This window comes from Kogia breviceps, chromosome 18 (assembly GCF_026419965.1).
Source record: "Kogia breviceps isolate mKogBre1 chromosome 18, mKogBre1 haplotype 1, whole genome shotgun sequence".
NCBI lineage: Eukaryota > Metazoa > Chordata > Mammalia > Artiodactyla > Physeteridae > Kogia > Kogia breviceps.
Genome location: NC_081327.1, coordinates 4,457,847 through 4,470,350, shown reverse-complemented (window position 1 = coordinate 4,470,350; position 12,504 = coordinate 4,457,847). Strand labels below are relative to the sequence as shown.

General features: G+C 44.1%; 2 protein-coding genes across 4 annotated transcripts in view; both read right to left on the bottom strand.

Moving 5' to 3' along the window:
* LOC131744559 (zinc finger protein 836-like) overlaps positions 1-12,504 on the bottom strand; it is a 383,402-nt gene that overhangs the window by 66,732 nt on the left and 304,166 nt on the right. The gene's annotated exons all lie outside the window — the stretch shown is intronic.
* The window catches only part of LOC131744510 (zinc finger protein 665-like), a 341,106-nt gene continuing 334,705 nt past the window's right edge, over positions 6,104-12,504 (bottom strand). For both annotated transcript variants that reach the window (XM_067018791.1, XM_059044051.2), the window contains exon 4: positions 6,104-11,686. In XM_067018791.1, the coding sequence (XP_066874892.1) occupies positions 9,249-11,686 (2,438 nt within the window). In that variant the 3' untranslated portion in view covers positions 6,104-9,248. The remainder of the gene's footprint in view (positions 11,687-12,504) is intronic.

Genomic DNA, 12,504 nt, shown 5'->3' with positions numbered 1-12,504 from the left:
ATAATTTCAACTACAAAAGATATATACTTTTGAAATCATGAGAAGTGATTGCAACTGATGTCAAAAAAATTTTTTTAAAGGATTAAAAGGGAGTACTATGAACAATAATACCTACACATTACATAATCTATAAGATACAGGTAATTTCGTAGAAACATAAACCTAAGTTGGAAACATTAAGAAATAAAAAATCTGAACAGAATTATAACTAGAGAGATTCAAGTAGTAATCAGAAACCTCAAAGGAAAACTCAGGAAGAGATGTTTTTAACTGCATAATTCTACCAAACATTTACAGAAGAATTACCACTAATCCTGCTAAAAATCTTACAGAGTTGAAGAGAAAACACTGCCAAACTCATGCTATGCAGCCAGCATGACTGTGTTACCAAACCCAGAGCATCACATAAGAAGAAAGGAAAACTAGGGCTTCCCTTGTGGCGCAGTGGTTAAGAATCTGCCTGCCAATGCAGGGGATACGGGTTCAGCCCTGGTCCGGGAAGATCCCACATGCCGCGTAGCGACTAAACCAGTGAGCCACAATTACTGAGCCTGTGCTCTAGAGACTGCGAGCCACAACTACTGAGCCCGTGTGCTACAACTAATGAAACCCACGCACCTAGAGCCTGTGCTCCGCAACAAGAGAAGCCTCCGAATTGAGAAGCCCATGCACTGCAACCAAGAGTAGCCTCCACTCACCACAACTAGAGAAAGCCCGTGCGCAGCAACGAAGACCCAACGCAGCCAAAAATAAATAAATAAAAATAAAGAAATTTATGTAAAAAAAAAAAATAAAGACAACGGGACACTCTCTCCAAAAAGAACTGCCACACACAGACACACACCCAATGTGACCAATCACTTCCTGGGTCAGTGTTGCTCAGCCTCAGAACTTTTGGTCTATTCTCTCATCTCCATTTTACAAGTGGGCTCCCCGAGGGCCAGAGGGGGGACATCTCTGAGAAGGTCTGAATTCAGTGAAGAGAACCATGTGGAACTGAGTTCTGAAAAGCTCCCTGAAGGGCCAGTGGGCAGAGTTTGTCCTTACCGTCCATCCCGCTTAAAACACAGCGACGGGGACTTCCCTGGTGGTCCAGTGGTTGAGAGTCTACCTTCCAATGCAGGGGACACGTGGGTTTCATCCCTCGTCGGGAAACTAGGATCCCACATGCCGTGGGGCAACTAAGCCTGTGCACCTTAACTACTGAGCCTGCACATTCTGGAGCCCATGCCTCCACAACGAACAGCCCCACGTGCTGCAACTAAGACCCAACGCAGCCAAATAAGTAAATAAATAATTTAAAAAACACAGGGACGATCTTGCATGTTCCTGAGCAAAGGAAACTTCTCTTGCAAGGTCTGATCACGCTGAGACCAAGCAATTAATTCTTCTTTCTCAGAAAATGAAAGAAAAATATTAAAAAAAACCCGCAGAATTGGAAAACCATAGCTGCTGGTGGGGAAAACACTGAAAGGGGTCAGCTTAGAAATCAGCTGTGAGCAAACTTCTCCATCGTGAATAGAGGGGCTCTGTTGGAAGGTTTCACATGAATCCAGCCCATCCTTCCTCAGTTGCACAGAACAGTCAAGAGGGCCCTGAGGGAAACATCTTTATAGCACCTCACAGCTCACAATTTTAATAGATCGCACAAAAAGGAAGAAAACAAAATATGAGACTAACTGGTTAAGCGACGTTTTGGCTGTTAATATAAACCGTCATTGATATCTTTACCAAGTACTCATCAAAACAGCCTAAAATTATTTACTAGTCACCAAGGAACTTTTCCCATAGAGAAGATAAAGAGGAGAAAGCACGCAGGCCTCAAAGGAACCTGAAACATACTTTTTTTTTTTTTTTTTTTGCGGTACGCGGGCCTCTCACTGTCGTGGCCTCTCCCGTTGCGGAGCACAGGCTCCGGACGCGCAGGCTCAGCGGCCACGGCTCACGGGCCCACTCGCTCCGCGGCACGTGGGATCTTCCCGGACCGGGGCACGAACCCGCGTCCCCTGCATTGGCAGGAGGAATCTCAACCACTGCGCCATCAGGGAAGCCCCTTTTTAAAAAAAAAAAAAAACCACACATTTTTAAAGGAAATAATTTGTGAATTTTTTTCATCTAAAAATCCTGCTGTTAAAGTTTTTAAAAATTGAGACTATAATGTTTAGAAAAGAATGATATGAGTTAATTACAGACCACCAAAAATTATTCCAGAAATAAATATTTATTTACAGGAAAGGAGAAACTGAATGAACTAAGATTTACTCCAACCTACAAAAAAAAAAAATTATATATACAGAATCAAGAAAGAAAACGTAAATGCATTACACACAAAAAATACTTTAAATGTTCCTCTAAAAAGGCACCATGTAGTGACAGAGTCAGTCATTTCTTGCCCCAGGTGTCCCCTCCCCTGACCCCTACTCCAGGCCAGGGAAAGGGGGTGACCCATAACTAAGTGAATCAAGTCACTGTCCCCCTGGCTGAATAGGGATTGCAAATGCAAGTTATCTCCTCATATAAATAATTACAGAATGCATAAGCCTGTAGACAGCAGTTTTGCAATTCTAATCCTCATCTGTATAATTTAAACAAATTTTAAATGTACTATATTTAAAGCCACAAATCATGTATCACGACTTAATCGTCCATATCCAAACAACACTCCATATCCACCTGCACCCCGTTCCCACCACCTACCTGCACTACTATGTGTTACCATTTCATTCCGTTTACCTGTCTCCCTATTTCTTTCTCTGTCTAGTCTTTTTGCTCCCTCTGCTCTCCTGCTGTTCCTGCCCTCCGCCCCGTTTCCTCCCTCACACCTGTCCCGCCCCACTCTGCGTCCTGTCCCCCCTTGTTCGTCTGTCTCCCCCACCTCCGCTCCCTCTCTACCCTCCGGGTTCCACCTCTTCTAGTCCCCTTAAATTCCGTTCCGCCCCACTCGCCGGCACTTCAGTTGGCGACGCTTCCTTCCTGCTCCCGGTCTTCCTCTGCTCTTCGTGTCACCCTTTGTCCTCTTTCCCCGCCGGCACCTGTTGCTCTGAAAGCCTTCGTTCCACCTTTTATCCTCTCCCGGACTCACTGTGTGCAGGGCCTCACTACCGCTGCCCTCCCTCCTACCGCTGGTCCCGGCCTCTCGCCATGCTGCTCACCCGGAGATCCGGCTTTTTAAATGTACTTCTCGATTTTATTCGCCCGCTAGTTTCAAGGCTAAAGCTATTTCATTTCACTATCCCTTTGCAAGTCCCTCAGCCGCCGTCTACGTTCCCATTGGTTCTCCCGCATTCTTTTCTCCTCCTCAGTTCTTCTGTCCCTCTCTCGGTCGCTCTGTCTCTGCTTCTCCTGATTCCCCCTTCGCCCCCGTATTTAGAAAGATGGTGAGTGAATAAGATGCCCGCCTACCGCAAGAGACCGTTTTCCACCCGAGTTGAATTTGGGACGGAAGAACCTTGGGTGCCCACAAGGCTGGCCCGGGTCACGTCCCCCTACGCGGGGTGAGGGGAAGGGCTGACCAGGAAAGAAGCCTGTGGAGCAGGACCGGCCTGAGGAGACGCGAGGACAGAGGGGCTGGGAGGGAGGAAGGGGGTCTCCGGAGAGGGGCGGGCTCTGCAGAACCCCAGGACCGGGGAGAGGACGCGCCCTGTCCGGGAGGGGGCGCGCCGGCGCTGCCCTCCAGGGGCCGAGAGGGCGAGGCTGGGGGTGGGGTGGAGTCGGGTGGAGGGCGAATCCACCTCGCGGTCAAGGACTTTACAAGGGGAGGCCGAGACAGTTAACAAGTTTTAAGCAGCGAAGTGTTGCGAAAGGCGGTGGCCTACCTGGACGTAAGGTATTAAAAACCAAGGGCAAGGACCATCCTCAGAGAAATCTGTAACTCGAAGAGAAAAGATCCCCGAAAAGATTCAGACCGGCTAGATCTGAGTTTACCTGGGGTAAATTCGGGGGCGCGTGTGGGGATTTTAGGTCCGTAGTCACTCACAAGACCCTGAGGAGGGAGTAAGAGAGGCCCCGCCAAGCGGATTTCCACTAGAAAGGAGAAACTCCCCCTGTGTCTTACGACCCTGTCTCCGCCGGGTCCGCTTCCAGGTCCTCTGGAAATTGCGCGCGCTTTTACAGCAGGGCCTCCGGGGGCGTGGCCTGGGCGGAGCGATTCCAGCGAGCGCGGGAGGAGGAAGGAGCCCTGGTCTGAGAAGGGAGAGCGAGAAGTCGTGGCAGGGGGCGGGCACCGAAGGTGCTTCCCAGTAACTTCACGTGCTTAGCTTAAGTGACTGTCTGTAACAGTTCTAAGGTAAAAAGCTTACAGTTGTGTGCGCCAGGTACGTCGGAAACTAAGATGTTTCCTCTTAAGATGAAAATGGTTTAAGTAAGGGAATAGCCTGTTGGTTAGGACCTTGGTTAGGGAACGAAGTTCCTGCAAGCTGCACAGCTGAACCAAAAACAAAAACAACAGGAAAACACCACACACACACACACACACACACACACACACACACACACACACACACAAAAGAAAACCATCAATGTCTTTTTGGCAAGAGTTTGCTTTCAATTCCTGCTAGTGAGACTGAAGCAAGTTGTGGCACGTGAACTCTTAGTTGCGGCATGCACGTGGGATCCAGTTCCCTGATCAGAGATTGAACCCGGGCCCCCTGCATTGGGAGCGCGGAGTTTTATCCACTGCGCCACCAGGGAAGCCCCCTGTATATTGTTTATTCTCAAAAGGAAACTGAAGAACGTTGACCTTTTCAAACTATTTCGTTAAGCATTCCAAGCACAAAAACGATTGTTCTACTTTTAATGATTTCTGAAAATCTTTTATATTCTAATATTTTTGGTTTACTTCCTATATTCCTATTCTCACTTCATGTAAATCAAGGTTTATGCCATGGCTTTTATTCTAGCGCTCACACACAAAAACCCACATAAAATATATTCATATAGGGCACATTTGTGAAAGTTTGTCAGGTTTTAGGTGGTGTGAAAAAGAAATAAGGGGCTTTCCTGGTGGCGCAGTGGTTGAGAATCCGCCTGCCGATGCAGGAGACACGGGTTCGTGCCCTGGTCCGGGAAGATCCCACATGCCGCGGAGCAACTAAGCCTGTGAGCCATGGCCGCTAGGCCTGCACGTCCGGAGCCTGTGCTCTGCAACGGGAGAGGCCACAACAGTGAGAAGCCCGCATACCGCAAAAAAATAAATAAATAAATAAATAAATAAAATAAATAAGAAGGCCAAGGCAGAGTCCCTTCACCCCAGGACAGCAAACCAAGTCTTAATTGTAGTTTCATCCCTCCCTAGAATGTGGCCTGAAACCAGTAACTCTGCAATTTCCAGATTAACACTAGTGAGGTTATCTACAGAATAAGATCTCAGCTGCACGACTACCCAAAATAGGAGACCTAGCCTCAAACAATCCTTTTTTGTGCAAGTTTATCTAACCCACTTTCTCCCTACAAAAGCATTAATAACTGTACAGCTCCTTGAGCACCACCCTATTTACTAGGTGGCATGCTGCCCTATTCATGAATCATTCAACAAAGCCAATTAGATGTTTTTTTAAATTAATTTGTCTGTGCTGAGTCTTAGTTGCAGCATGCATGATCTTCGTTGTGGCATGTGGGATCCTTCATTGCGGCCCATGGGCTCTACAGCCTGGGGGATCAGTAGTTGTGGCACCTGGGCTCTCTAGCTGTGGCGCACGGGCTTAGTTGTCCTGCGGAATCTGGGATCTTGGTTCCCCGACCAGGGATTGAACCCGTGTCCTCTGCGTTGGAACCACTGGACTAGTAGGGAAGTCCTAGCCAATTAGATCTGAAATTTACTCAGTTCCATATTTTCCCATTAATGGAAGTCAGCCTCCAAAATGCAATGCTATGGTATTTTCACTATAGCCATCTGAATATTCTGGAATCGAGTGTGGAGAGAATAACTCAAGTACAAATTATGAGTATGTAATCTCCCCAAGTATGCTGCTTGATTCCTTCAGGGAAAGAAACTGTTACAGATACTTTCAGCCCTGAGAGCCTAATAGTGCATTCTCAGTTTCTGTAATGTATTACCGAGGTGGGATAAAACTGTGCAGGTAGAAGGAACATGATTAATCCGTGGTTTAAAAAGAAGTTATTTATTAAATAAGAGACCTATGATACATTCTGAATAGAACAGCAGCAGCAATTAAATGTGAATCATATATCTACAAATACTATTTGGTTTCCTCTGGTTAAATTCCTCTCTTGGTTAACCACTCTCTATTCAATTTCCAAGAATAAGACTAATTTTTCAGACTTCCCTGGCGGTGCAGTGGTTACGAATCCACCTGCCAATGCAGGGGACAGCGCTTAGATCCCTGGTCCTGGAAGATCCCACTTGCCGCAGAGCAACTAAGCCTGTGCGCCACAACTACTGAGCCTGTGCTCCAGAGCCCGTGCTCCGCAACAAGAGAAGCCACCGCAACGAGAAGCCCAAGCACCACAACAAAGAGTAGCCCCCGCTCGCCGCAACTAGAGAAAGCCCGCGCGCAGCAACGAAGACCCGACGCAGCCAAAAATAAATTTACTGAAAAAAAAGACTAATTCTTCATTAACCATTGTCATTCAGTGGAGAATGTAGCCACCATTTCCAGTGCATTATTTCTAACAAATAACGAGTCCTAATAACCTGTCACTCTCCTCCCATGAGGAGCCCAGTCCTTAATGCTTGATCTGTTTATGGTCAGTTGGTAGAACATTCTGTACTATAACCCACTATAGCCCATCTACAGATGGGCACCTTGAACATAAGCATGACAACTGGTATCAGCGTTACATTATTCTCTGCCCTTTCCTGATTCTAATTCATTCAACATTGGGTTACGTAACTCAGTATTTTGGGGGGGGGGGCGGGTCTTAGTTGTGACACATGGGATCGTCATTGAGGCATGCGGGATCTTTCGTTGCAGCAGGCTGGGTCTTTGTTGTGGCAGGTGGGCTTCTCTCCAGTTGTGGCATGAGGGTTTGCTCTTCTCTAGTTGTGGCACGCAGGCTCCAGGGCACATGGGATATGTAGTCTGTGGCACGCAGGCTCTCTAGTTGAGAAGCGCGAGCTCAGTAGTTGCAGTGTGTGGGCTACCTTCCCCACGGTATGTGGGATCTTAGTTCCCTGACCAGGGATTAACCCATGTCCCCTGCATTGCAAGGCGGATTCTTTACCACTGGACCACCAGGGAAGTCCTTTAGTTTTGTTTTTCCAGGAAAGGTGGATATGAATGAACCACATATAGTGAATCTGGCCCCTTCGTCTTGACTCCATCCCAGAGACCATCAGGAAATTCCTGTAAGAAAGGTATAAAATCAAAAGACTTCAAACCTTAGCTTGAAATTCATAAAGTAGCAATGCAGCCTTTTCAAGAACACTCAAATGAAGTACTCTATATTTTATTAGAAGGGCCATTTCCACATGTCCTTGCTGCAGTGATACACGTCATAAGTTTTAATATTTTGTGACTTGTAATTATTCTGTAGTATGTAACATCTCAGGTTAATCTCAGAGAAGTAAAGACTTAGTTATTCCTAGTATGGATTATTGGATGTATGGTGTGTTGTAAGAATTGGCCAAAAAATTTGCACATTCATTACATTTGTAAGGATTCTCCCCAACACGAATTCTTTGGTGAATCTTAAGAACACAGTTTCTTAAAGGTATTTCCATGTTTAGTGTATCTGTATAGTTTCTGTCCTGCATGAATTCACTCATTACACCCAAGATGTGAATACTTGATAAACAAAAATTTACAACATTCATTACATTTGTAAGGTTGCTCTTCAATATAACTTTTTTTTTTTTCTTTTTGGCTGCTTTGGGTCTTTGTTGCTGTGCACAGGATTTCCCTAGTTGCGGCCAGCAGGGGCTGCTCTTCGTGGCGGTGCACAGGCTTATTGCAGTGGCTTCTCTTGTTGCGGAGCATGTCCTCTAGGTGCACAGGCTTCAGCAGTTGTGGCATGAGGGCTCAGTAGTTGTGGCTCGTGGGCTCTAGAGCACAGGCTCAGTAGTCGTGGTGCCTGGGCTTAGTTGCTCGTGGCCTGTGGGCTTCCTGGACCGGGCCTCGAACCCATGTCTCCTGCACTGGCAGGCGGATTCTTTTTTTATTAAATAAAAGTTTATTTATTTATTTATTTGGCTGCATTGGGTCTTCATTGCTGCACACGGGCTTTCTCTAGTTGTGGCAAGCGGGGTTCACCCTTGGTTGCAGTGCACAGGCTTCTCGTTGTGGTGGCTTCCCTTCTTGCGGAGCATGGGCTCTAGACACGGGGCCTTCAGTAGTTGTGGCACACGGACTCAGTAGTTGTGACTCGCGGGCTCTAGAGCGCAGGCTGAGTAGCCGTGGTGCACGGGCTTATTCGCTCCGCAGCATGGGGGATCTTCCCAGACCAGGGCTTGAACCTGCATCCCCTGCATTGGCAGATGGGTTCCTAACCACTGCACCACCAGGGAAGCCCTGTAACTCCTCTTATGTTCCACAGTTTTGATCTTTGGGTAAAGCTGTAGCCTGCATATTACTTTTGTGTGGCTTTTCTGAAAGATGTGTATTTTGAAGTCTAGTGCAGTGTGAGGCCTGGATAAACCTGTCCATACATTTATATGGCTTCTCCTCAACATGGACTCTCAGTTGAACTGAGAGTTCTTGAACTCAAGGTAAAACTGTTACCACTCCCATTGCATTTGTAAACTATTGCTCCAGTATGTCCCCCATTTTATGTCTGGGTAAAATCCTTGCTATGCACATTAGATTTGTGTGGTTTGTCTCCAAGACATAGACTCTAATGTATCCTGAAAGTAAGCAATAATTCAAAACTTTGTCACACTCCTCGCATTTGTAAGTACAAAGTATTTGGTGAACCCCGAGTTTAGGCAATACCTAAAAAGCCTTGCCACATTCAGGAAATGCGTAAGGTTTTGTCCAGTATGGATTACCTGATGATTGGTGAGATGTGACCCAAGTAAAGGTTTTACACACTCGTATCATTTGTAAGGTTTCTCTCCAGAATGAATTCTTTAACGAATACGAAGGTCAAACCATTCTCTAAAAGCCTTGACACATGTAATACATTTATACAGCTTCTATTGAGTATGAATTTTCTCATGAAGCTTTCTCATGAAGGAGTGAACACCTAAAAGCCTTGCAACACTGATTACATATGTAATGTCTCTCACCAGTGTGGATTACCTGGTGGTAAGATAGGCTTGAACACAAAATAAAGACTTTGCCACAATCAAGTCACTTGTAAGTTTTCTCTCCAGTATGAACTCTCCGATGATACACAAGGTGAGACCTATAACTGAAGAATTTTGCACACACTTCACATTTAAATGGTTTCTCTCCCGTGTGGATTACCTGATGGGAAGTTAGGGTTGATCGCATACTAAATGCTTTGCTGCACACATTACATTTGTACGGTTTCTCTCCAGTATGAATTCTATGGTGAGTCACGAGTTGTGAACTTTGTCTGAAGCCCTTGCCGCACACGTCGCATTTATGTGGTTTCTCTCCCGTATGGATTACCTGATGGGAAGTTAAGGTTGACTGCACGCTGAATGTTTTGCCACATTCATTACATTTGAAAGGCTTTTCTCCTGTGTGAATTCTCTGATGATTCACTAGGTGATAAGTCTGTCTGAAGCCCCTGCCACATACATTACATTTATGTGGTTTCTCTCCTGTATGGATTACCTGATGGGAAGTTAAGCCTGAACGCACACTAAATGCTTTGCTGCACACATTACATTTGTAAGGTTTCTCTCCAGTATGAACTCTACGGTGAGTCACGAGGTGTGAATTTTGACTGAAGCCCTTGCCACAAACGTCACATTTATGTGCTGTCTCTCCTGTATGGATTACCTGATGGGAAGTGAGGCTCGAACGCACAATAAAGGCTTTGTCACACTCCTGACACTTGTATGGCTTCTCCCCAGAATGAATTCTTTGATGGATTTTAAAGTGTGATTTTTGACTAAAGACCTTTCCACATACATCACATTTATATGGTTTCTCTCTTTTATGGATTATCTGATGTGTAGTGAGAGTTGAACGCTGAGTAAAGGCTTTGCCACATTCATTACACTTGAAAGGGTTCTCTGCATCATGAATTCTTTGGTGAATCCTGATTTCAGACTGTTGCCTAAATGTCTTCCCACATTCATTACATTGGTAAGGTCTCTCTCCAGTATGGATTACCTGATGATTAGTGAGGCTTGAAAGAGCAATAAAGGCTTTGCCACACACATCACATTTGTATGGTTTCTCTCCAGTGTGAATTCTTCGGTGAATCTTGATGTAATACCATTGCTTAAAGGCCTTGCCACATTCAAAACACTTATATGGTTTCTCTCCAGAATGACTTTTCTGATGGTCAACCAGGCTTGAACTCTGGCCAAAAGCTTTACCACACTCATTACATGTGTAAGGTTTCTCTCCACTATGAATTCTCTGATGTCTTGTAAGATGTGAATTTTGACTAAAGACCTTGCCACACTCATTGCATTTGTAAGGTTTCTCTCCAGTATGAAGTCTCTGATGACTTGCAAAGTGTGAATTTCTAATAAAGACTTTGCCACATATATCACATTTATATAATTTCTTTCCTATATGAATTTTCTGATGTTTAATGAGGTTTGAGCAAAAATTAAAGGTTTTGCCACACTCGTTACGTGTGTAAGGTTTCTCTCCACTATGAATTCTCTGATGTCTTGTAAGATGTGAATTTTGACTAAAGACCTTGCCACACTCACTGCATTTGTAAGGTTTCTCTCCAGTATGAAATCTCTGATGACTTGCAAAGTGTGACTCTCGACTAAAGACTTTGTCACATATATCACATCTATATAATTTTTTTCCTGTATGAATTTTCTGATGTCTGATGAGATTTGAGCGAAGACTAAAGGCTCTGCCACACTCGTTACATTTGTAAGGTTTCTCTCCGCTATGAATTCGCTGATGATTTCCAAGGTGTGCTTTCTGACTAAAGAGCTTGCCACACTCATTACATTTGTAAGGTTTCTCTCCAGTATGAATTTTCCGATGACTTGCAAGGTGTGAACTTTGACTAAAGACTTTGCCACATACGTCACATTTGTATGATTTCTCTCCTGTGTGGATTATCTGACGTCCAGTGAGGTATGAGCCCTGACGAAACATTTTGCCAAACGGACCACATTTGTAAGGTTTTCCCTTGTATGCTTTCTGTTCCTGTGTCAGTCCTGAAAGATGGATAAGATCATTCCCATATATATTAGAAATGTTGGCCTGGACACTAGGAGGAATTCTTTCAAGTATTGAAAATGAGCCTATACTGTTGGTAGACTTCACAGCTTGATTACATTCGTAAATTTTCCCTTCAGTTTGATATATCAGCAGTTTGTCTCGAAAGCTTGATCCAAGCCTATTTTCAACAGGCTTGTTTCCTGCATCCTTTTTCCAATGTTGATTTCTTTTATGAGTGAGATTTTCTTTACAGGTTACAGGCATTCCTTTGCCACTTCTTTCATCATCTCTCCACTGATACTCAAAGTCACGCATATTTTCCTGGATTTCCTTGAAGTAAAAATCTCTTATTTCACGGCTTTCACGTGTTTCCACCATCACTGTTTGGAATGCTTCTCCTCCATCACTGTTCACTTTAGGTTGTAATTTCTTCATCACATATATATGACAGATATCTACAAGATATAAAGAACCACAGGAATCCTATTAATTAAAGTTCAGAACAAAGTCATTTCTGGTGGATAACATGATATTAAACCAAAAATAATACTTATCCTGAACAGAGTAATAAAGCTTCCCAAACAAAATGTTCAAAATTTAAGGAACAGTAAAGAAATATGATCCCTTATGAAAGAAAGTGATCACATGTAATTGAAAGTAATCTTAGGTGGAGTATAACCTTTAAAAATTGTGAATCACTATGCTGTACACTCGAAACTTATATAATATTGTAAATCAACTACACGTTAATAACAAAATAAGGATACATAACTGAGAAAAATAAAAAAATAAATAAAATAATGATTTTAGGGTAGCCTAGTTCCAAACACCCTATGACAAAAACCCCAATGCTGTACAAACTTGTATTAGCTCTCAAAAAAAGGGCATTTTCCCACCATGACCCCAAAGCACAGTAATCGGCAGTAAGCATACTGCTGTTTTTTTTTTTTTTTTTTTTTTTGGCTACGCCGAGTGGCTTATAGGATCTTAGTTCCCCAACCAGGGGTCAAACCTGGGCCCATGGCAGTGAAAGCGCTGAGTTCTAACCACTGGACTGCCAAGGAATCCCAAAGCTGTCTTGTAACTCAGGAGAAAAAAGTATCATATTGTACAAAATTTCTGCATATTTGTACGTAAGTAAATGCTAAAGAACCGACAATGCATTACAATGGTAAATAATCCAAAACAAGCTTACCTGATGAATAATGTAAACAAATGGCAGTTTAGTATTGAAAAACAGATAGCATTGAGCTATGGCCTATCCAGGCAGTTA